Raw genomic sequence first — 26,422 nt, forward strand, 5'->3', positions numbered from 1 at the left:
ATTGGCGCATTTTAATGTACTTTGCGCACGTAGGGCATGTTCATTGACACACAGCAGGCAGACGCCCCAATTTAAATGCCATTTAGCCTAATGGAGGTCCCCATAATATAAACTTATCTATGGGAGAACCTTTGGCGAGGTCTCACAAGGACGTTGTCCAATTGCGGAATTCTCGATCAGAGTCTGTGCGGAGGTTCCATGGCAAAACGTGGACATTGAGAGGCATGAACTTTTGATTTTTCCTTCACACTCATGGATACAAAATTGCGTATTCCATGAGTGGAGGTAGAAAGAAAAAACCCCCCAAAAAACGCTGTTTTTCCACCAATTTGCCACGGATGGCCTCCATTGCAGTCAGTGGAAGCAGTACGACCCGCAGCCTATATGCAATTAACATTGTGTATGGGCTGCGGATACCCACGTCATCGCTTATCAACAGCGTGGGAAAAGCAAACACTGGGGAAAAGAAACCTGTACTGCGAATGACCAATGGCAAGCTGCCACAGTAATCTCCAATGCAGAAAATTCAGGTGCGCAGGGTGACCGGCCAGGCTCACAGCCAGAATCCGCTGCGGGCTACCACCATGCGGAATCACTTCCATCCGTGTAAGCCTGGCATAGTAAGTATTCGATTTCTCTGCAGTGCCTCCACAGGGGAGATAAAGCATTACAACGATCCAATTAAAATCAATGGGTTATCCATATTAAAGCATGCACAGACCAGGTGCTCCAAAGTGAGGGGGGCTCTTTGTATCTGCTTAACAGACGAGGGTCCTGAATACAGGAACCCCGTGAATAACTTAACAAAACTATGACAAAACTGTTAATGGTGACCACATCTCAGCCAGCTTTCCTGATAATAGTCATGACAATAGTTACACACACAAAAAAAACAACATTTTCTTATATAACCTGCAGCAGTTATTTTTAAGCAGTATTACAGACAGATCCGAAAACATTTTAAATTCTTGGAAAAACTAATTTATATAATGTGACCTTTAAAAACACAGCTTTTATACACAACCTCGGCATGGGCCGGAGTCCAACAATCTATGAATCAGTACTGTGTGTACTCTCAAAAGGCAAAGTGCAATAGTAAAGGAATTAAACGGTGAGTAACGGCCAAGACAGTAAACTACTTTATGTTGTGTTTTTGTTTTTGAACATCTTCAAGTATTCAGCACCTTCGCCTTTTATCACATAACTAAGTTATAACCAGTCAGTCAGATAGAAGACGCTTTTAGCCCAAAAACTCCACTGATGGTTTACGGTACGAGAATTATGAGGCACATAAATCACCAAATTAAAAAAAATATATAGCAAATAAGATTTAACTTTTCTTTTGCAGTCATTACAGACTAGATTTCAGCAGAAGATCATTCTACAACAGGTTCCTAAATTGGTTGTTGGTTGAAAAATGGCAGGAGGATCGATTCTATTGCCACCTCCAACCATAAAAAGAAAAAAAAACTGATTAAATAGAACAGTGCCAAAGACAGACTATAAAAATAATATAAAAGGTCTTAAATGAAACCCGTCACATCGAACATTACCTCAATATGATGGCAGTATGTTATTGAGCAGGAGGAGCTGAGCAGTTCAATACATATTTTTGTAGTAAAAGATTCAGTCTGAAACTTGTAATTTAGTTAAACTATTGCCCCTTCTGGCTTTAGGAGTCCAGTGGGCGGTCCTAGAAGTGATTGACAGCCGTACCTGTACAAGTGTGTGTATTGAAAATTGTCTTTATATGCACACTCATAGGTAAGGCTGTTAACCCTTTCCAATACACTGTCTGACCTCTGAAGACATTATGATTTAAGGCTGTACAGTTCCGATGTTGGAAGACGCCCGTTGGGGTTCTCTTACTGTATATTGCCAGCCTCTCTGCTGTCGGAGCCTATCCAACGTGTCACCTCATGCAGTACTGGCTTTAGCCAGCATATAGCGCCGTTGTATAACGGCAGAAAAAGAGTAAGCCCCCTAGGAAAACCAGGATACAAATTGAATTGGAAAGGGTTAATCATTGAGTAGGATAGCTGACTAGACTCGAAGCTAGAATCGTCAGAGATTTAAAAGAATTAGATACTAATCATGTTGAATCTTTTCCCACAAAAAAAGGTATTGAAGTGACTGTCCGGGCCTGGAGAAACAAAGATGGCTACACCAGCTTTTCAGACTACCTGATGCACACTGAGCACTTGTATGCATAATTCGTCTGAGACACTACACCTGCTTCGATTGACCAGTGCTGCCCATGTGAGCAGTGCTGACCAGTCAGAGCAGCATGTCATGTCTTACAGACTACCAATGAATACAGTGTGCATCAGATAGTCAGAGAAGTGGTTCGGCTATCTTTGTTTCTCCAAGCCCAGAGGGTTGCTTCAATCTGACCAGATCATATTACTCTGACACAATGCCTGCAGGAGTTGTGCTGACCACTTGAATGAGTCCCACTAAAATTAATGGAATGTACATGTGCGACCATCACTACTTCACTTCAAGATGAGCGGGACCCAATTCTCAGGATCTGTGGAGTTCTCAGTGGTTTGACTACCTCCGATTTGAAAGTTTTCCCCTAACCTGAGATAGGTTGTTCCAATATACAAAAAGGGGTCCAAAAGAGAGCCTGGTAACTACAGGCCGGTAAGTCTCATGTCAATAATTGAAAAAATATTCAAGGGGTTTCTGAGAGATGCCATCCTAGAATACCTCAAGGAAAACAACGGTATAACTCCTCATCAGCATGGGTTCATGAGGGGTCAATCATGTCAGATCAATTTGATCAAGAAGTAAGTTCTAGGTTGGGCCTGGGAAAGTCTATTGATGTCGTATATCTGGATTTCTCTAAAGCATTTGACACCGTGCCACTTAATAGATTGATATATAATATAAAACAGCTCAGTCTGGGCGAAAGCATGTGTATCTGGGTTAAGAACTGGCTCAGAGATAGAAAGCAGAGGGTGGTAATAAACGGTTCGTACTCTGATTGGGTCACTGTCACTAGTGGGGTACCACAGGGTTCAGTACTAGGCCTCATTCTGTTCAATATATTTATCAACAACCTGATAGAGGGGCTGCACAGTAAAATATCAATATTTGCAGGTGATACACAATTATATAAGACAACTAAAACAACGGAGGACAATGTACGACTACAAACGGACCTAGATAAGCTGGGGGCTTGGGCAAAAAAATGGCAAATGAAGTTCAATATTGATAAATGTAAGGTTATGTACATGGGCAGGAGAAACGGATGTCACCAATGTACACTAAATGGGGTACTGCTAGGGAAAAGTGATATGGAAAAAGACCTGGGGGTACTAGTGGACTGGAGACTAAACTGGAGTAACCAATGCCAGTCAGCTGCTGCAAAAGCTAATAAAGTCTTGGGGTTCAATAAAAGAGGTATAGAGGCGAAGGACGAGAACATTATTCTTCCACTATATAAGGCACCTGTCAGGCCTCACATGTAATACTGTGCCCAGTTCTGGACACCGATGCTGAGGAAAGATTTTGCAGTGCTTGAGGGGGTTCAAAGAAGGGCAATTAAATTAATAAACAGAATGAGAGGACTGGAATACCCAGAGAGGCTATCAAAATTAGGATTATTCACCCTGGAAAAAAGACGGCTAAGGGGCGTCCAAATAACTGTATAAATATATCATGGGGCAATACAAGGATCTCTCCCATGATCTGTTTATACCCAGGACTGCGACGGTAACAAGAGGGCATCCACTACGTCTAGAGGAAAAAAGGTTTCATCACCAACACAGAAGGGGGTTCAACTGTGGAACACTCTGCCTGAGGACGTGGTGATGGCAAAATCCATAGAGGAGTTTAAGAAGGGACTAGATGTCTATCTAGAGCGCTATGATATTACAGGATATAGACATTAGGTGACCAGTGGGTTGTTGTTCCGGGTCTTACAGTCAGGTAGGAACTATCAAAGGTTGATCCAGGGATTATTCTCACTGCCATTATGGAGTTCCCCCGCATGGATTAATTGGCTTCTGCCTCATTGGGGTCTTTTGCCTTCCTCTGGATCAACAATAGGGGGAAGGGGGTTGAAAAAGGCTGAACTAGATGGACATTGTCTTTATTCAGCCTAACATACTATGTTAGGTGATAACTTTCAAATGTGACGCAATTCCCCTTTAAAAACATAAAACTCGTCAGGAAAGGCTTCAACAACTTAGTTTGCATAGCTTGGAAGAAAGAAGGAAAATGGGGGATACGATCAAAATTCTTATAAATATATTAAAAGGTTTAAATAAGGTTCATGAGGAAAGAAACTAAACACTAGAACAAGGGGGCACAGTCTGAGATTAGTTGGGGGAAGATCAGAAGCAGTGGCAGAAAATATTTTACTGAAGGACTAGCAGATGCTTAAAACAACTTTCCAAGAGATGTGGCTGGAAAATCAACAGTAAGTCAAGTTAAAGGTGTTTTTGTGACCAAGATATTATGCAGACACTGCGACCTCTTCAAATAGCCGACTGGCAGTGGTCCCAAGGTGGCTGACCCCCACTGATCCGATATTGATGACCTATCCTTAGAATAGGTCATCAATGTTTTAAGGCCCTTTACATGGGGCGACCTATTGGGTGCTTTTACATCATCGCTAGTCAATGGAGGCCTCGATCGGGTCGATCCGTCACTCAGTTTTCTGCATGCAAATGAAGGAATTCTCATTCGTCACTCAGTCGGGGCATGCATTTACACTGAACAATAATGATTTAGACTCCCGCTGGATGCAGCAATATGAACGATTTAGCGGCCCGTATGAAAGTGCACTTAGTATCAGAAAACCACATAAAGAAAAAATGGAATTTATATAAGGGCAGATTATGTGGTCATTATTGTTGTCAATCATCTTTGTTTTACATGTAAACTATTTTAATGGGTAGCCATTTATTTTTTCAATGCCCCCCCCAAAAAAAACACAGTATATGTTGGCACTCTATAAGCATTGGGAAATAAGAAATAGAGATGGCAATTATTTATCTTCTAATTGACAGTTTGGTGGGCTCCTCTCACAAGAAAGATCAAAAGACTAGAGATGAGCGAGCGTACTCGGATAAGCACTACTCGCTCGAGTAATTTGCTTTATCCGAGTATCGCTGTGCTCGTCCCTGAAGATTCGGGTGCCGCTGCGGCTGACAGGTGAGTCGCAGCGGGGAGCAGGGGAGAGCGGGCGGGAGACAGGGAGAGAAAGATCTTACCTCCGTTCCTCCCCGCTCTCCCCTGCAGCTCCCCGCTGGCACCCGAATCTTCAGACCCGAGCACAGCGATACTCGGATAAAGCAAATTACTCGAGCGAGTAGTGCTTTTCCGAGTACGCTCGCTCATCCCTAATAAAGACGCTTTAGAAGGATAATCTAACTATTATTAATAGGAAAGATATATACAAGCTGTTTTTGCATTTTTTTCACCACTTTTTTTCTTGCTGTTCATCTTTAAGGCTGGGTTCACACACAGCTGATTCCCGACGTAAATGTCGTGGTTTGGCCGCGGCGGCTTTGAAGCGGCCCAGCCGCTCGCTCTTCCGCTGCAGCCGGCGCTCCCATAGAGGAGAGCGCGGCCGCAGCGTAAATAAAAAAAAAAATAGACATGCTGCGGTTGGCAAAGCCGCGCGGGAGCGGCGGTTTCTGCCGGATTAACCGCAGCGGATTGGCCGTCCCGTGTGGACGAGATTTCTGAGAAATCTCGTCCACTTGGCTGGCTAATCCCGAGATTAGCGGCCGCGGGCGGATTTGCTGCGGCGAAATTCTGCACGGAATTTCTGCGGCAAATCTGCCCTGTGTGAACCCAGCCTAAGAGTGACAGATGCAGCTTTCTTTCCATGCTAATCTAAGGAGCAGACCCTTAGATAATGTAAATACAAGTGACTGACCCTGTTACACCCATAATGGGTGGTTACAGGAATGGCCCTCAACAGGGTCAAATGGGCTGTAGATGCCAATGAGCTGTAAATAAGTCTATTTTCAGGGGCATAACTATAGGGGATGCAGTTGCACCCTGGCCCAGGGGCCTTAGGGGTCCCATAAGGCCTCTTTTCTCCATATAGGGAGCCCAGTACTATGACTAAAGCATTATAGTTGGGGGCCCTGTTACAGGTTTTTCGTCAGGGTCCAGGAGCTTCAAGTTTCTTCTCTGCCCATTTTTATTGTTTGATGCTATAAAAAGCCGCTACGTCTGATGAGGTTACATGGCTGATCACTTACGGTTATTGCAAATTGCAGGTTTTCTGACAATCGAGGCGAGAGCCTTATTTAATCTGTTGTTGTTCTCCTTCTGACAGGAGAGATGGTGGGAAAATTAACTTAAGAGCTCCAATTCTTGCTCAAGGCAGCTGATGTAAATGATGATGCTCATGTGGCAAGATAGACACAGGAGAGGATTTAATTTCAGACCTGCTTGGGGCTACGTATACCAAGCACTCGTACAACAATCAGTGAACAGTTCAATCCCAGCAACACAGGGTATTCTTCGCTGGCATTCTTATGCCAGTCTTGGGAAGAGACAAAAACACTTTTGTAGTAGAATAGGCTTTTGAAAGAAGGGGGTTAATACTGCCCCAATAGTGGATAAATAGTGCCACTACACAATACCCAGGTAATACTGACATAAAGGGAACACATAAGAGTGCCGTAATATCTGACATATAAAAAACAGCAATGCCAGAGCTAGCACCATGATGTAACAGGTAAAGTTGTGTTTACATTTAGGCCTCGCGTTAAAGTTAGGCCCCTGGCACAGAGTGTTAAGACAGCAGAATGCAGTCCTAAGCTCTCACTCACGACCTGAAGGTTGCAGGTTCAGCCTTCCATCTTTCCGAGGTCAAGGGGAAAATATTTTGCAAATATCTCGTCCACACAGAGCGGCCAATCCATTGTGGCAAAGCCAGGCAGAAACAGAAATGCGGTGTGGAATTCAATTCGGCGGCATGTCAATTATGTTTATTCTGCTGTGGCCTCACTCCTCTCTATGGGGAGAGAAAGCCGCAGTGGAATACTGACGGCCGAACCACTAAAAAAACAGCGGGTCTTGAAAATGCGTCTCTCCTGCGGAAAGCTCACGGTCCTTCAGTTTGGCCAAGCCATGAGATTTCCATCCCATGTGAACCCAGCCAAAGGGTTGCCATTGCCATAAACATGGACCCACCCTATTAGTTCATACCTAAAACTTTCATCAATTACATTCCTGAACTGCAATTCCCATTACTTTATGGGCACCTAATCAATGTAGCTGATTAAAGGGAGGATTTCTGTATCACTAACCACAATACTACTTCATTAACCCAGACTGCGTAAAACGAGTCATCAACTCTTGCCCTGTAAACCTTAGATAATGTTTAACCCTGCTCTGCTTCACAGAACAGGGTAAAGAGTGCACAGCCGTGGCTGACTTGTCACTTGGAAGACAGTGTACAAATCGGGAGCACATGTTCTACTTATACCACCTACATGCTGGCCAAAGTCTAAACTTTTTAGAATTAAATCCATTGTGGGTGGGGGGGGGGGGGGGGGGGGGAAGATGAAGGAGGTGCAAAGTGAAGGAAAACAAAATGAAATAATAGAACCACATCAACGTTTCACTTACAATTGCAAACACTCACATTTTTCCAGGATATGTAAATATATAAAATTATACGTCTAGTTTTAATAGGTTTTGGGTGTTTATTCCATAGTTTAAAATTTTATAGCTTGTTTTAAATTCAGCATTAAAAAAAATGTAAAAAAATACACAAAATAGTAAGCAATTTCACACTAAAAAATAAGGCTCTTTAAAAAAAAAAAAAATACAAAATTTTGATTTACAAAATAATCCGAAAATGAAGAAATATATATAAAAAAAATTGTAATATATTTTAATTAAAAAATAAAATAATAAAAAAAAAAAGTCAAACACCCTTACAGACTTGACAGAATTTAGGGGGAAACATGAAAAGGAAGGAGGAAAATGACCTGGAAAGTAAAGGCAGATCCTATATATACACAGCACATGGAAAGAATCCTTAATAATCAACACTGAGGGGAAACTGACTCAATGTGTTTTTAAGAAAGGAGAGCTAAAAAGGGCAAAAAAAAAAAAAAGTTGAAAACATTGGCGCTTTCAAATGCAAATTGAGCAAAGCATGGGATGCAAACTTTAGTTAAGCTGATGCTGATGCAGATTTAGCCATAAAGGCCTTAAACAAAGCCTAACTAGGACAAAAGATAGTGAATGGCTCTAAGCAGCAGGCGCTGGCTGGTTTCTATGGAAACGCCAATGGGGCCTAGTTAAATTTTTTCCTTTTACTTCCTAGAGCATACAAAAAAGACCTGTGGGTACCCTAATCCCAAAACCTTGGTGGAGGGATGGGGGTCAGAAGTTTCCCACATATTAGAGTAGGAAGAAAGCAGAAGCACTCAGCCACGTAACACCTTTTAATCCCCTTTCAATGACAGGAAAGCAGTATGTTTATATTTTACTCATCAAAAAACACAGGGTTAAAACCTGCAGTTGGGTCATCTAGAAAAAAAAAAACAAAAAAAAAAAACAAACCACAAGAAATAATTCAAAATTTTGTAGAAAAATTTAAATAAAAATGTACAACTCCAGTTTGTTGGTTATAAATTATACTTTATTTGGAATGATCATTAAAACTGCAACAAATGATCCAAAATATAGCTTACATATTAGGCAAAATTGTAAATAACTTTACAGGGCCCATTGTAGTACATGGTAAACTACCCAATGACTTACTCCATTGACATTTTTCGATATTTTTTTTTAATTGTTTGGGCAGCAATATTTTATATTTTTTTATGCTCCTTGGAAATGCAAAATTAGGGTTCCTGCATGTGGCAGTATTATCAATGCTGTATATTCTCCAAGCTATAATGCAACACCCCAAATCTATAAAGGCCATGATGATGATGATTTATCCGTTCAGTCATTGCCAGCTTTCGGTCACTTTGTGGATCAGCATATGCCACGCTTCCTTCAGATTTTCCACATTCATGTTCAGGTCAACCTCGATTGTGTCTAGCCACCGTGTTCTTTGGCATCCTCCTCTTCTAGACCCACCGACTGTGCCGAGCATTAATGTTTCCAAAGAATTGGCTGGTATGACATGACTGATTTATCAAAGGCCTATTGGCTATAGTATGGCCTTTATTTTGTTGTGATACTTTATGGATCACAACAATATAAAGGCGGTACTGCAGCCCGATAGACGTTTTATGAATTGTCCCTTTGTTTCCTATAGTTCAACTGCTTTGCTTTTACATTAAAGCCCTATTTAGATGGGACGAATGTCGGGCAAACGATGACCGACACTCGTCCCCGCATATACTCGCTCCCATGCTGCTGCACAGGAGCGAGTATCACTGGCTCTCTGACGGAGCGGCCAGCAGGGAGGCAGAGGAGGAGATTCTACTCCTCACTCTCCCCTGCCCCTCTTTATTCGCTTAACACAGCGGCTGTTCAGTATTGAACAGCTGCTGTTTACATTGAACGATCATCGTTCAGCTCATCGTTCATCGTTTATGCAGCCTAGACAATAAAAGATGAGCTGAAGGATGATCATTCAGTAATTCATGATTGATGATGGTCTGCAGCTCAGGATCCCCACTAATCAGCAGTTTCCTGGCACCACTTTCTGTATGGACAATGCAAGAGGCAGATTGCACTGTCCGTAGTACAGAGTCCCGGGCTGACATTATAGGCGCAGCTCTCACTGAACCCAGGCTGCTGCACTATGGACAACGTGATCTGCTGCCTGCACTGTCTGTACTGACAGAGGTGCCAGGAATAAGCTGATCAGCAAGAATCTTGAGTAGTGGACCCCAGCCGATCATCTTTTGATAACCTATTCCGAGGATAGGTCAGCAGTAGAAAAAGCTCCCAAGAGTCCTTACAACCTCTTTAATATATATATTTTTTTCAAACCATGGTTGAAACACTTCTACCAACTACACCACCCTAAATTCTACATTTTTGGAGTACCGAATTGGGTAGACATCAGAATTACTGAAGGTCATCAACCTTCACGACAAATATTATTTCAGCTTTTTTTTCTCCCCAATTAACTTTAAACAAGCAATATATACCATATATACACATTGTTCTATAACAATCAAAAACCAAAAATTAAATATACTGCCCAAAAACATACAACTTGAGAAATGTTCCAATTCAGCAGATGCTAGCATTTACCCAAATATGGCTCTGGTGAGACAATACAATGTAGCTTCACAATTTGGCCAGGTGAGACTTGTATGTGCCAATTCCGTAAAATGATACTTCATTATTTATATGCATGCTGGGATAAATATCATTTAATTGCTAGCAACTAATTACATATTGGAATCTCCCCAAAAACTATTGCTGGTTAACTATTTCCCCTAGGAAAAAAAGTGTTGTTTTCTCATTAAACACTCAAATCCCTTATCCATCCTGACCCAGGAAATACCTCTAGGACAAGCAAATACCCTTTGTCTGCTGGGGGTGGAGGGGATTCATTAATTCTGCACATACACAAGTGCTTGACTACAAATTCATCAGGGATTATACAAAAGGTGGATTATCTCGGCACTTAATTGGGTTAAAAACAAAAAAACAAACCAAAAAAAAGAGAGCAAGGGTTCAGGAGTGCACTTACAGGTAATGAGCAATGTGCAAAAACCAAGGGAGTCTGCGGGGATCCTGAATAGATATATCCATAGTAGCACAACGACTCCAGCAGACCATGTATGAACATTTTAGATATATTTACATCATATGGGCGTTCGATGTAGTGGGGCCGAGTTGGTGGGGGACTTTCTTTTAATGCAACCACCATTTATCCTCGCGACATGTTAAGGCCCTTTTACACGGCATGATTATCATGCAAATCGCTCATTTGATCCAATTGCTAAGGCCCAACGCACACGGGCAAAATCTGGTGGCAGTGGATTCCGCAGTAAGTGTCCATCCATAGCCTGCAATGTAAAATGAGTCTTCCACGCACACAAGCGCAAATCACTCGCGGAGGAAGAATCGCAGGATGCTCTATTTTCGGGACTCAATGCAGTGGAAGCCGTCCGATCCGGGGTGATTCCAAAATGTCAATTTCGAAATCACCGCGGATCCACGCCATTGCCAGTGCGGCATTCTCTGCAGTGCGCTGGCCGGCGCATCCATAGAACACAGAAGAAAAAATCTGGACAGGTACGCGGGGATCACTGGTCGGGACCAGGTCGGATTCCGCCGCAGGATCTGATCTGGCAGTGTGCATTCAGACTAACACGATAATTGTGCTGTGTGAACGCATCCAGTGGAAGACTGATTAGCGATCGCTGATCGGGCCTTTCATGCAGACCTAAAAATCATAGTTGGTCTGCCGTTGCATCGTCTGACATTCATTTTGAAGTTCTGTACTGCGGGCATGTGCAGAAGTGCCAGCTGGCACATATGCGCAGTACAGATTTTTTTTTTTTAAATCTCCTGCTATTCTCACGGAATCCGTGGCACATCCACAGTGTCAACTATGAACGCGCCACAAATGGGACTGCTTCCATTAACTTCAACGGAAGACGTCCGTGCGGGAACCGCAGTAAAATGGGGCATGCTGTGATTTTTTTTAAAGAAAAACAATTGAATCTGCATTGCCCCATTCTACGGCCCATAGCATTTCTAGATTTTCCACTAATTGATCCATATGGGGGCTTGTTTTTTGCACACAGTTGTAGTTTTTATTGGTACCGTTTGGAGGCACACATGACTTTTAAAGGGGTTGTCCCGCGAAACAAAGTTGGGGTATACACTTCTGTATGGCCATATTAATGCACTTTGTAATATACATCGTGCATTAAATATGAGCCATACAGAAGTTATTCACTTACCCGTTCCGTTGCTAGCGTCCTCGTCTCCATGGTGCCGTCTAATTTTCAGCGTCTAATCGCCCGATTAGACGCGCTTGCGCAGTCCGGTCTTCTCCGTGTTGAATGGGGCTGCTCGTGCTGGAGAGCTGCTCCTCGTAGCTCCGCCCCGTCCCGTGTGCCGATTCCAGCCAATCAGGAGGCTGGAATCGGCAATGGACCGCACAGAAGACCTGCGGTCCACCGAGGGTGAAGATCCCGGCGGCCATCTTCACAAGGTAAGTAAGAAGTCACCGGCGCGCGGGGATTCGGGTAAGTACTATCCGTTTTTTTTTTTCAACACATGCATCGGGTTTGTCTCGCGCCGAACGGGGGGGCTTTTGAAAAAAAAAAACCCGTTTCGGCGCGGGACAACCCCTTTAAATAACTTTTTATTGTGCTTTTTGAGAAGCAAGCAAAAGAAAAATAGGAATTCTGGCATTACTTTAAGTTATTTGTACGGCATTCACCATGTGTGATAAATACCAAAATAGTTTCATTGCCCGAGTCATTTGGAACATGGTAATACCTACGTTTTAAAAACGTTTTGGGTAGATTATCCATTTAAAACGTAGTTCGGTGGGGAAAAAAAAAATACATATTTCATTAAACTATTTTTTTTCTTTAAATTAAACTGTATTGAACTTTTTGACATTTATAAGTCCCTCAAGGGGACCCGAAGATGTGATCTTATCTTTATGATAGTAAACTGCATTACATTCTACTAATGATATCCTATGACCGCATTGTATTAAGACTCTGCAGGAGGGCGGTGTCTAATAGGTTGATTTACATAGTAAACATGGAGGCCTTTGTAAGGCTCCCGGCTGCCATAGGAACTTTAGGATCACATTTCAGGGTGCCGATGAGTAATAGAAAGGGCCCCCCGTCATCTGCTTACATGCTATAGTAGTTGATTGTGGCATGTAAAGAGAGTCGACCACTGCCGTAACTATAACGGATGCGGTTGCACCCGGGCCCAGGAGCCTTAGGGAGGCCATAAGGCCCCTCTTCTCGATACAGGAAGCCCAGTACTATGAATAAAGCATTATAGTTGGGGGCCCTGTTACAGGTTTTGCATTGGAGCCTTTGCGTTAAGTTAAGAAGAGTTAGGGGGCCCCAAGATAAACCTTTGCACCCGGGCCCATGAGCCTTTAGCTACGCCCCTTTCAACCTACCATGAAATGAGATTTCTCCTCTCCTATTGGTTAGAGCAGGAGCCTGGCTGTCATCAGCTAAGCCACCGCCATAAAGACACGTATGTGCAGGTTTAAAGCGCATTCGTGGGGTCTATAAAAAGGCGTATTGGCATTCACTGAGGGTTTACAGTGATTTTAGAAGAGGCCATCAATGTGTGACCAGTGAGAGCCCCTGTAGTCAGCAGGGGGTTCTAGTAAACTGGGATATTGGAGAGGTTTTAGAAGGGATGACTGTTGACCACTTAACCGCCCAACAGCTGTCCCAAGGACTATAAAGTGAAGCACGCTGGGGATCTATTATGGCCGCCTGTATCCATACACTACAAACAGGCAGTCGTTCATAGATGATCGACCGCCTGTTTACACTGAACGATAAGAAGTCGCTCACTAGTAGTTTTGTTTCAGCTCAGTCACATGTTATCGCTCATTTGGGCGATTCTCCAGGTGACTTGCCTACAGTCATAAGAAACTTTCTAGGACAACGATGGAAACAGTTGGGTAAATTTTCTTTTTTTCTAGCAATCTAATAACAAAACATATTGGCACACTCGTCAAATTTGAAGCAAATGTTCCCATCTATGGTTAGCAACACTCAGCTCTGCCACATGTGTATAAATAAGTGCATCGCCATCACCCAGAGCTCCATCACCACCCTCCTCCAACTTCCATCCTTATCTGTATTAGCTCCTTTCGATTGCTTAACAAATGCTAGAATACCTAAAAAGTAACATTATCACCAGTGTGCATCACATAGGAAGTGGCTAGGCCAGTGCAGGCCACATATGTATTGGCTTAGTGCAAATGACCTGATAGACCGGTTTGCACCCTTCCACCTCAGATTTGCATGTTCTAAAAAAAAGACAAACATTTGCCAGGAACAATTAGTATAGACACTAAAAGTCAAGAAATGGTGGACATCAGCTTTTTAAGTCAGTGATTAGGTGGTAATTAACTTAACTTGGTTATCACTGAGGTAATTTAATCAGACTGGAAGCAAGCTAGGCTCGGTTCAGATTTCTGTTGGAGGGTTTTTGTCCCGGGTTCCCATCTACAGTACCAGAAAAAGGTTCATAAATAACGCAGCACGCCGCACTATTTTTTCCAGTGATTGAAGCCGGACAGAACCCATTATAGTCCATGGTGCCGCCAGTTTCTATCAGTTTGACAAATCTGGAATGCCACTTTATTTTTGTTCTTCTATTCCGTAACAGAACAATAGAATGGAAAATCGGAACAAGAGTCTAAGGAACACAGAACAATTATTGTGTAATTATTGAATCGTGTGAAAATGAACCCTAATCGTTCAGTTTAATCATGGCCAACGACTGAACTAGAATTTGTTTGCTTAGCGTTGATTTCACGCAGGCATGAAAAAAAATCAGTTTGTCATTTGCCAGTCATGAAAGGCGGTCAGTTTACAAAAATGTCATCCAGGCCCTTCGATTTCAGCAAGACAGACGCCTATCACTTGTGTATGAGCGCCTCCCGACTCTCCAGACAGGTGATGTCAGGGGAAAGAAGGATCAGGTATGTTGAAATTCAACACCAAAATCCCTTTGTTCCCCCTAGAGATAACCCAGCACCAGAGGTGTGTGGCAGCTGTTTACCACCCTCCACCTACTGAAAACATGTGAATACTCAGCAAACCAAGTGTTCATGTGTATGGGAAAAAAAGTCAGTTGGAATGGACCATTTTGGGCCACCATTGTTTGAAAATTATCACTAATGATGGCAATCTGCTGTCTGCCAAAAAACATCATCGGTCACGTAGTATTTTTAGCAGACCGCAGCTGAAAAAAAGCCAACTCTATGGCATGGTCGACCAAATTTGGTCACCTCCGGGTTCCGCAGCAAATAGCGTCCATAACATTCCATGGAAAAAATTTTATTTTTCTGCATACCAATTGCAAATTTCCACTTGCGGAGGAAAAATAAATAAATTGCAGCATGTTATATTTCTGGGCGGGCTCTGCAGGGACGGCTTCTATTAAAGACAATGGAAGCCGCCCAATCCGCGGCCCTTACGCAACTGACATTGTAGAAAGGTCGCGGATTCCATGGCATCGCCAATGGAGAAGCAGGGGTTTAAAAAAGGAAATCTGTATTGTGCATATCAGACAGCGAGCCATGTGGAGCATCTGCAGTAGAGAACAGAAGAAGAAATGACAGGTACACGTGGATGCCGGATGGTCATAGGGTCGGATTCCGCAAGTAGCCGTGTGCAGCCAGCCTTATTGGCCAGCTGAGAAATCATTCATAACAATGATTCCTCAGATGATTGATCTATTGTATTTAGATCAATCAAAACCTTTTTATAGGGCAGCTTAACTCTGCAGGTTGGTGGGACATCATCAAAAGACCCAACGCAAAAGCGGGTAGATACAATTCGGTGCAACTGGGTTGACCATAATTACTACAATGAGCAACTAAAGGTACCTTTATATGGGGCGACTCCTGTGCTTACATAGGGAGACGGTCGTTTAAGTAGAGGCGCAGTGGCTGGGGATCGTTCTGAACCTGTCCACCTCCATTGACAGTAAACAGGAGTCGCTCAAACATTGAGCAGCTCCTGCTTACAAAGCCCCATAGTCGCCTGGTTTTTAGTTCTGCTAAAAACCAAGTGACTCAAATAGGTGACCCATTTCTCACTTAGTGCCCTGTTGGTGGCCGCCTGTACACAGAACAATTAATCGCCCAAATGTGCCGTTTCCAATGAGAATTTGGGTGACAAATCAGCTGTGTAAAAGGTACCTTGAGTCCAGGAGAATAGTTAACAGAACTAAAGACCATTAATATATTAGGTCATCTGCAGCCTATAATGCATCCTGTTGCACCTGGGGGGGTAAATACCTTGCAGTATGCAGTCCTAAGCTCTCGCTCACGACCTGAAGGTTGCAAGTTCAATCCCTGCCTGGTTCAGGTAGCCGGCTCAAGGTTGACTCAGCCTTCCATCTTTCCAAAATCGGTAAAATGAGTACCCAGCTTGCTGGGGGTAATTAATAAAACAAATGCGGAATAAGTTGGCGCTATACAAATAAACAGTCCCTTTAGTTTCTAATAGAGATACTAGCACCGCTACCAGAGTGTTGGGATACTTGCAATCTTTCTTCCGCGTACATCCGTGTTGGAAAAGTGCACACATACGTGACCATAAGCAATTTGTTTCCGCGATCATTCCCAGGTCTTCTGCTGCAGATATCCGTACGCTCATGTAGGCCGGCTCAATTGTCCATAATCCATAGACCACAGGCCGTCTGTTGACACCAGACCATAGGTAATCCAATAATGGTATTGCAGGGCAAAATCATCTCGTCATACTTACTGTAAAGTTCCCACAAATCACAAACCAAATCTCATCCCAACACCAAATTATGGAATGGCTACTTCTGCAATAGCCTAATTATATTCGTGTAGGTGCACTGACAACGAAAAGTCGTTAGAAAATCTCCCCCCAAAAAGTCAATGTTCACATTATTTCACTGCTAGGTTCATAGTGCAAAGCAATACATAGAAGTGGAAAGGATGCTCAGCAATTATAATCATGCAAAGCTGCTAAACTTCTGTATGGTCAGGAAATAATTGTCTCAGGAAAGGTCAGGAAGGTGCTGCACGGCTCACTGATTTATATTTTCAACTCTGGCGAGTAAAGATTTTATTCCTCAGAAGAGGGATTAATTCCTGAAGGAGGGAAGAAAAAACATACAACATAGGACCCCAGCTGTTCCAGTTGGCCTCTGACCTTCGTCTTCACTAAAGTGTGATTTCCCCCCCCCCCCCCTCCAACCCCTCTTGTGAAGCTGTCGCTCCCCCTCCCCCCCACCTTCCTCACAAGCCCAGACACAAAAGCTTCCTCAGTGCCTCTTGTTGAGGCAGCACAAAAATGTTTCTGGCCCCTTTGGCTAATGAAGTGTGTGGGTCAAAATGACTGTTTATATATGTTAATCTACTTCCTCCCTGCGCTGGAGACAGGCCTCCCTTTCTAAACACAAGCTGAGGCAAGAGCCATTATAAATCCCTCACGTGCACGTGGTATGGCAAGACGTACTACTATAACCATCTTATAAGAAGGCCTTCACGTAAAATTCATCGGTCTAAACATAATCTGGCCACTAGGAGTGTAGTTTAGCTATTGCAGCAAAAGCTAAACAAAAACAACAAAAATAAACTTAAATGGAATTTTTTAAAAACAAGCAAGGGAAGCATTTGATCATGCAAGGGAGATATGTGGTGACCGATCATGACCCAACTGTGTTCATAAATGGACAAACATATCTCCAACAGGCTTTGAGCTCATCATTGGATCACCTATTTTCAAGATGGCAAGCTCTCATTTCACTAGTGGAACATAAATGGCAACTACAATGTTCCAACCTCTTCGAGAAAGTTGATTTAATCAAGGCCAAGCGTGACATTCAATCAAGGCCAAGCTGGCCAGAAGCTAAAGACTTCAGACACATGTTTTTCGTACCGATTGTAATTCAAGGTGGCCACAGGTACCCAAATTACCTGACCACCTAATGTGTATTTGGTGTCTTGACTTTCTCCCAAAGGCAGATGTTTAGGATCGGGCTGTTTTTGTTCTCAGAGAAGATGAGCCCCTGCCAGAGGTGTCCAGCTCTACTTTTTGTCTGTGAAGGAGGATGTTCCATTGTCTAATACGATGAATTACAATCATTAATTGATCTCTGGCTTGATCTGTTAGCTGGGTTGACCTAGGCAGGGTTTCCCTTAACGGGGTGCATAATTAACAGGCAGCAACAGTGGCATGAAATCAGCCTCTTCGGACGTCTAACATCTCTAATGCATGGCCAAATATCTGATTGTCAGATAAGGTCCACGTTTCCCTCATACATGACCCGATTCTTGTCTGACCCATGTATTTTTCTCCTTGCTCGAACCATGTCAGGTTGAGTGCAACTGTAACCTCTGTACCCCATATAGCTATACGTCTATGTAAAATAACAGGGAATTGATGCCACGTACAACTATGTTAACCCATCATGTACATAAGACCTAAGTTGCAGAAACTGCCCATATTTGACTCGTGATTAAATTTGGAACTGGCACTCCTTTACACCAGACTACTCAATATAGTTCATAAAATTAGAAACATGGCTGACAAGAGGCAGCATTAGAAGTGTCCTATTCAAATAGTATATGGAACAGTTATTTGGGAAGTTAAAGTGCTTTACATATGAGTCAATCTTTACACCGTAGCTAATAATTGCCGACAGAGCAACATCTTCTGTTAAGACTCAAACTACTCGTTTTAAAAGGTGCAAATCTTTAACCAGGACCGTCTAAGGTATCAGAGTGCCAAGCAACCTGGACAAAAGAGGGGTGGTGGGAGTGTTACCTCTGATGGATTTTATCAAGCAGAACTAACTGCTATAGTACGTTTCTGGTGGGATATTATACAACTCACTGGTAGCGTATGGGCAACAGGATTTAACATTGAAGCTCACTAAGGAAAGTGCTACAGGAAGGACAGTCCAAAGGAAGCAGTATGTGCAAGAACATTTTTGGGCGATATTACAAAGATGACTTTTTTATCCTAGAATTGTCTTGCTAAGAAGATTTATAGCTCGGAAATGCTAATTTTGAAATTAACTTTTAATGCAAATCCAATACTCTACCCTATGTGATGCCCGCCAGCAGGAAGAGGTCTCAAAAACATCAATGGATGGTACTCTATGTAGTATGCACTTCTCTAACCTAGAGGAAGAAGGGAATATCTCATTGTGCCCTAACAAAATCTTTCATCCACTTGGCGCAGAGGTGATCATAGAGGATGGGGTACTGGTTATAAAACAAAGCCACCCTAACCCTCTGGACCTATTGCGCAATTCTCCCTACAACATTACCGATGGGGAAGATCAGTGACATTAGTTATCCCCTAGTTCCTGCTGGTGTGAAAAGACATGGCCATACACAGATCAATACCGACCATGATGATGAGCCAGCAGCAACTGTCCCTATAATATATACTACCGGTCAAAATTTTTAGTGCACCTCAATTTTTCCACTTTTAAACACAGTTCAAGTCCAGCAAATAACATGAACTGGTTCAAAGGTTCAAAAGTAGAGATGAGCGAGCATGCTCGGTTAAGGAAATTACTTGAGCGAGCATCGGCATTTTCGAGTAACTGCCTGCTCGAGAAGATTCAGGGGGCGTCGGGGGAGAATGAGGGGGGGGGGGGGAGAGAACTCTTCCCGCTCCCCCCTGCTTCCCCACCAGCTCACCCGCCGAGTCTTTTCGGACGAGCAGGCAGTTACTCGAAAATGCTGATACTCGCTCGAGTAATTTCCTTAACCAAGCATGCTCGCTCATCTCTATTCAAAAGTAAATTAAAAACATAAAAATATTAAATTTTAACCTGAAATGCATGAAAAGTTTGAATTTATGATTTTAACCAAAGACCTTTTTTCAGGGAACACGTCAAGGACACCTGCTCTGCAGCACAGAAAACAAAATTATGGTTTGAAATTGGATGCAAACTATTCCTGCAGGTGTCTCCACTTTTGTGGATTCCTTTCAAACCCTCTGTCTCGTTGTAAACAGTGTTGGAACAGACTGCATTACAACACCCTTCAGGGCAGCATTTGGACAGTTTGCTCTAGAGGACAGAGCACATTATTATAATGGCAAGAAAAAAAAGCAATTAATCAAAGAAGGTAGACGGACAGACAATTAAAACTCTTAAAAGTGTAGGTATGTCCTACAGAGAAATCACTGAGATAGCCAAGAGGGCAGTCAGTACAGATACCATCAAAAGGCACTTGGAAACTGGAGAAAACTAACAGGAAGAGATCTAGCAGACCAAAGAACACTACAAAATCAGATGACAAGTTTTCGAGAGTCAACAAGTTTTTGCGATCGGTGCCTCACAGCTCAAAATCTTCAAGCACAGCTTAATGCAGCAAAAAAAACCCCAAAAACACACAAAATCCAATTCAAATGTGAAGAGAATACGTCTATCTGCAGGTTTAACATATAGAGTATCAGTAAGAAGGCCAAAATTAAGAAGAAAAAAAAAAAGCCTGAGATAAGCAGGAACTCCAGTGGACTAATGAAGAGTGGAAGAAGGTCTTATGGACTGATGAATGAAAATTTAACATCTTTGGTACATCACAGGATTTTTGCACACCATCGAGCAGGCGAAAAGATGGTTCTCGAGTGTGTGACGCCAACTGTCAAACATGGAGGAGGAATCAAAATGGTCTGGGGCTTTTTGGCTGGATCCAGAGTTCGCAACTAGTAGAGGGTGACTGGCAAAAAAGGCTACCAAAGCATTTTGATATGCCATGCAATATCCTCTGGTGTACACCTAGTTGGTCAGGGGTTCATATTCCAGCAAGACAATGATCGAAAACAGGTTGTGTCAGAACTAGAGATGAGCGAGCAGACTCGGCCACGCCCCTTTTTCGACCGAGCACCGCGATTTTCGAGTACTTCCGTACTCGGGCGAAAAGATTCGCGGGGTGCCGTGGGTGAGTGGGGGGTTGCAGCGGGGAGTGGAGGGGAGAGGGAGAGAGAGAGGGCTCCCCCCTGTTCCCCGCTGCTACCCCCCGCTCCTCCATGCCTCCCCCGACCCCCCCCGAATCTTTTCGCCCGAGTACGGAAGTACTCGAAAATCGTGGTGCTCGATCGAGTAATTACTCGAAACGAGTAGGTTCGCTCATCTCTAGTCAGAACTACTTAAGACGACATGAAGCAACCGGGTTTGCTTTAAAGAGCGGAATGGTCTACATAGTCTCCAGACTTAAAACCCATAGAGCTTGCTTGGGATGAACTAGACAGAAGGATGAAAGCAAAGCAACCTACAAGTGCAGCACATTTGTGGGAACTTCTGCAACAATGCTGGGAAGACATTTCTGAATATCTGAATGCAATTGTAAAAAGAATGCCTCAATTGCGTAAAGCTGTTACATCAGCTGGAGGAGGTGACTTAATCCATTATTTTTATTCCTCTTAACTTGTTGGTTTTATGCTTTCATTTGAGACATTAAAGGGAACCTGTCACCTGCCTAAAGCACCATAAATATATGACGCTGTTAGGCAAGGTGGCAAAAAGCTGGGTGCTGTTTTCACCTGCTTCCCGATTTCCACAGTACCTGCCGGATGAAAGTCTGACTCTTTTTACAGTCCTGTGCGTGCAATCTCCTACACAAGTCTATGGGGAGTGTGCACACGGGACTCTGAAAATAGTCAGGTTCTCTGCCAACATGTAGACCTCAGCAGTGGGCACCATAGGAATCAGGCGAGTATAAAGAAATTACAGCAACCATCTCCCTGTCACCTTGCCCAACAGCAACATTATTTAGTTTATGCTCCTTTAGGTAGGTGACTGGTTCCCTTTAAACTGTGCAAATACCAAAAACTGAAGTGTTCTAAAACTTTTGACCAATAGTGTATATCTTTCATGCTGTAGGCTAGCTGCAAACTTTACTGTAAATATTTTGACACCGTAGCTTCTCTAGTATTTGCCCTCTTGATCAAATGTCCGTAAAAGCCCACAGATTTCCCTGTGTCAGTAGAAAGTACTTTTTATGTATATGTGTATATATATATATATATATATATATATATATTTAGTTTTTTTTTTACACTCGGGAAGATATGTGCACTTTCTGTGCTGACTTTTATACTTATTTGTATTTTTATCCACCCATGTCATGATCTGTCAGAAAAACATATCTACTTCACCGCAGAGAAGGATCAGTAACCCGCGGCTATGTTCTGGTATATTCACAACAGACTGCCAAAGAGGTATGCACAATATTTACCCAGAAGATGAGCACAGACACCCTGGGGCTATGGAAAGGAAGAGACAAGTCCTTCGTTAGGACAAAGGCAGAAAAGGAAGTCTGTGGCGGATTATCTGAGCCCCAAGGCTGGGAACCTGCTTTGCTCTATACAGTTTGGCAGCTATGAGGGATCGAATTTCATTTATCTCCATTGACAAACATAGGTGAGCGGAACGCATTAAGAAGGCGTGTAAACGAGATCCACCCATTCACAAAAATAGCAACACAGACAACTAACTGAATGATTTATGATCCCAGAACACATATTGTTAACAATCTATTTGATTTTACTGGTCAAAAAAATTTATCAGAAATGTTAGATTTTTTTTCTGCAGATAGACATTATTGATGTGTCAGGGCATGTAGCTGGCAAGGAGTCAAAATCTGCATTCCAGTTCCTATCACATCAATTTAAGAGCAAATAAAGACATTTTCAATATGGCCATACACCTTAGATGGCTGTTGTCCAATAGCCACTCCACCATAGACACCTGTGCTCGGCCTACAGCTTTTCTCAACACAGAAACAAAGGATAGGTAGGGCATGCTCAACTCCAACATGTCCAGTTCTACTTTTTTGCCAATCTGCAGTCAGAGTAGAGTTGGAACACCTCTATACATATCAGAACTCCTGCCAAAATTATCAAATTTAGCTGACTTACGTCTAAAAACTACAATAAAAATTCTGGTTGCTTGAATATACTAGGTATTAAAAAAAAAAAAGATACAAAAATTTGACCAAGGTAATTCTATGAACACCTACGACTACTTTGCTTCTAACTACTGTTTTAGAATGCCGTTAAAAACTTAGAAGAGCAACAATAACCTACCTTGGTCTGGCAAGGTGGAAGGGGGCCGGGCAACTGAGAGAGCAGCGCCGAGTAGGACACCCCAGAGAAGCAACGACCTTCCAGAGAACATCCCCACTCGGCTAGTGCAGGCCACCGGAATCCATGAGGCCTCCAGTGTCAAGACGAGACGAGCCGCACGCTGTTCCTAGATAAACAGAGACATAAACAAGTTATAAACCGTTCATTCACCAGTCCTATTATCTAATAAACTCAAGGAAAACAAAGTAAATAGGGCACACAATTTGCAGCAGATGTGGCCCTCTTACGCGTAACCACATGGAATGCGATCAACTACCTACGACGTCACTATATATACTCTGATTAACTACATGTAAGGCTGAGATCCAGGTCTAGAAATTTTGGCCAATTTTCATTAAAATGCAACTCTTTAATTGCCCCATGACCAAGGGGCAACAGTGGACTTGTATTCCACCACTGCTGATCATGTTGTAGGGCAAGGCCATACAGAACTTGAATAATGCTTCCCAAAAGAGAGTCTACGTGAGGTGGAGCAAAAATGACAGGAAACATATTAAGTTGATTATATATTTTAAACAAACAAAAGAACAGACATGTGATTGCGTCCCGGCCAAGTTTTTTTTCCCTTTCTAAATAAAACACTGACCCAGTAATGGGGTCAAAGCCAGGCACTCAACTTAGGTGCAACAATTGTCTTTGGTACACATGATGCATATGCAAAAACAGTCAACGAATTTTACTACCTTCCTTTTAGGCACTCAAGTCGTAAATGCATAATTATTTGCTTACACATAACTCATTCTGGTCATTAGAGATGCCAGCTGTAAAAGAAGGAGTGTGTGTGTGTGTGTGTGGGGGGGGGGGGGGGGCAGGTGGACAGAAGAATTTTTTTCTATCCATTAGCATCAAACTCCATTTTAACAACCGACATTATATCAAGGAGTTTAAATCTATACAGTTGCCCATTCCCACTGAAGGACAACATATCGAAAAGGCCTTCTACATGGCCTGCTCGGGCCAAAACCTTCTAAGGAATGTTCTTTTGCCCAATTAGACCATGTGAAGGGGCTGTAAACCACCCAACAAATGTTTCTTTATCGAGCGATCACCTTTTTATGCGGCAGAAAGAATTATTGTTGTTGGCAGCACATCTCCCCGTGTAAGCAACAAATGTAACGCTGACAATGATAAGGCTCGGGGGAACAGACGTACGTATGGATGGTCGTTCATACCCAGGGGCGTAATTATAGAGGGTGCAGGGGATGCGGTTGCACCCGGGCCCAGAAGCCTTAGGGGGCCCATAAGACCTCTCTTCTCCATATAGGGAACCCAGTACTATGAATAAAGCATTATAGTTGGGGGCCCGGTTACAGGTTTTGCATTGGGGCCCAGAAGCTTCAAGTTATACCTCTGTGCAGCATGGTTTAGGTATATAGATACAGATGGGGGGGGGGAGCCCTCGTTTTGCATCAGGGCCCCTGAGCCTTTAGTTACGCCCCTGTTCATACCCGAATAATGTCTCAACTGCCCATGCGAAGGTCCAGTAGATGAGAGGTTATCACAATGATTGGAGCTTTATCTCTTAATAGAAAAGGTCCTTAATGTGTGTAGAGGCTTCCAATTCCAATTTTCCAATTGTAGTCGTTTAGCACAAAAAGGAATGGCCATTTGGGGTTCAACATGTGATTCTTTAGGCCATGTTCATGTAGGGTGAATTTTCTGCACTTACAGCCTTAGCTAAATGGATGAGATTTTCAAAACCTTACCTTGCTTCAGAAAAAAAATCCATGCCTAAATTGAGCTATTCTGCAGATGTTCTATCCACAGCATGTTTCTTCATGCAGCAGATGTTCAGCGTGGATTCCACCTCTTCAAAATGAGGAGAAATCCACACCAAGATCAGCTTCAAAAACCCTTGTTTTACAATTGGATTTTAATTCTGATCTGTGCCAAAATCCACAGCAGATTATACATAACAGAAAATCCATTATGTGTGAATGTAGCCTCAGGCCACACAGAAAATCCATGACATGTTATATGGAAGAGTTCTGCTGCAGATTGCGCCTGAAAAAAAACAAACAGGACATTCGTGACTGAAGTCAGCCACCGAATTTATACGCTGCCGGAAAAGATAGGTCTTGTCCGATCTTTTGGCCGAACTACGCTGGCGGCTCCCATAGACTCCTATGGGAGCAGCAAAAAAAAAGGGAGGGGGAGGGAGTTTAGCAGCGTCTAGCACTGTAAAAAGCTTACAGGTGCCTCTATTTAGGCATTAGAAGTCATTCTTAAGGGTTTAGGCTGACCGAGGGATTTCCGGGCTGTGGCGTATTTTTTCGCCAATATCTACTTAAAGTAACCAAGGCGCCCTCTTAAAGGGGGTGTCCAGCTTTGAAAAACTGAGGCTTCTAATTGATCAATAGCTGATCGTTGGGTTTCCGCCAGCCGATCCACTGTTCGCCAGGTCACTGTCAAGAGGGGTATGGGCATCTTTCTTGAGTGTAACAATATTACATGGGAGGACAGAAGCCTTTTTTTAGCCTCAAATACTATGTTACCGTCACAATATATGGAGCAGGAAGTAGATCGCTCTGTAGATTTGCAGTGACCCAGTATGGTATTGCACACGCAGCTCTCAATGGGAGTTATGCCTGCAATACTATGCCGGGCCACTGCACAATGAATGGAGCTGTCCGCTTGCTGCTTTGTATACCATGACAGAAACCTGATGAACAATTGATCGGCCTGCATATCCCCGACGATCAGCTACTGATTACCTATCCTGAGGATCATCAATCTTCCAGAGCTGGACAACCCCTTTATTTGCTCTACAATGTGCATTAAAATGTGGTGCAGCATAAAGATCATTGCAACAATGTACAAGAGCAAGTTGGACCACTGCAGCACTCCATATGAATTACAAAAAAGTTCACAGACCTCCAGAGAAAACAGCCCAAAAAGTTGCACATTTCTATGCCCAATGACTATTCATAGTCCTAGGCATAAACGGATGCCCTAAACTGCCACCATACAGTAAAACACAGATAGCTTCATATACATTAGGACCTATTAGATGTCAATTCAGAGGTCACCAAAACTTAAGTAAACAATGATGGAAATCAGGGCTTCACTATAAAAAAAACGTATAAAATAACTGTTTTGGAAATGGGCGCATTACACTTTAACTAATGTTGCATTTGTACTTCTAAAAGTCCTATATGACTCAACATGTCTTCAAACAAAACATATTAAACACAATACATGAAACACTTCCTTTCCACTCCGACCTCCCCACCCTGACCTCATGTCACCTCTTTGTCAAAATGCTCTTCCTCGAATACAAGAGGGCTCTGATAATCTCCGACCGCAAGGAGAGTTGTATATAAAAGGAAACCGCGGAAGTTCTATATAATACAAAACTATTGTCTTGACGGATATGAATTACTGGGAGATTATACCTTTGGGAATTAAAGGGAAAAGTTACCAAAACATTCTCAGATTTGAACAGTCGGATAATAAAAAGAACGGCTCATACAAGGTCTCATGCATGCAGCTGTGTCACAGCTCGGAGTGTGTAATTGGCATTTATAGAAGGGCCATACTGTACCTCTAATTTCATACAGAGGCATAATAAAGTTTGTCATATTACAGACCAATGCTTTTAGGGAAAAGATAATAATCTTGTACGATATTATATCATT

General features: G+C 42.8%; 1 protein-coding gene across 6 annotated transcripts in view; it reads right to left on the reverse strand.

Annotated features, from left to right (window-relative positions):
• FGFR1 (fibroblast growth factor receptor 1) overlaps positions 1-26,422 on the reverse strand; it is a 77,961-nt gene that overhangs the window by 40,501 nt on the left and 11,038 nt on the right. For all 6 annotated transcript variants that reach the window (XM_066593393.1, XM_066593396.1, XM_066593398.1 and 3 more), the window contains exon 2: positions 22,725-22,890. In XM_066593393.1, the coding sequence (XP_066449490.1) occupies positions 22,725-22,815 (91 nt within the window). In that variant the 5' untranslated portion in view covers positions 22,816-22,890. The remainder of the gene's footprint in view (positions 1-22,724; positions 22,891-26,422) is intronic.

This window comes from Eleutherodactylus coqui, chromosome 2 (genome assembly GCF_035609145.1).
Source record: "Eleutherodactylus coqui strain aEleCoq1 chromosome 2, aEleCoq1.hap1, whole genome shotgun sequence".
NCBI classification, from domain to species: Eukaryota; Metazoa; Chordata; class Amphibia; order Anura; family Eleutherodactylidae; genus Eleutherodactylus; species Eleutherodactylus coqui.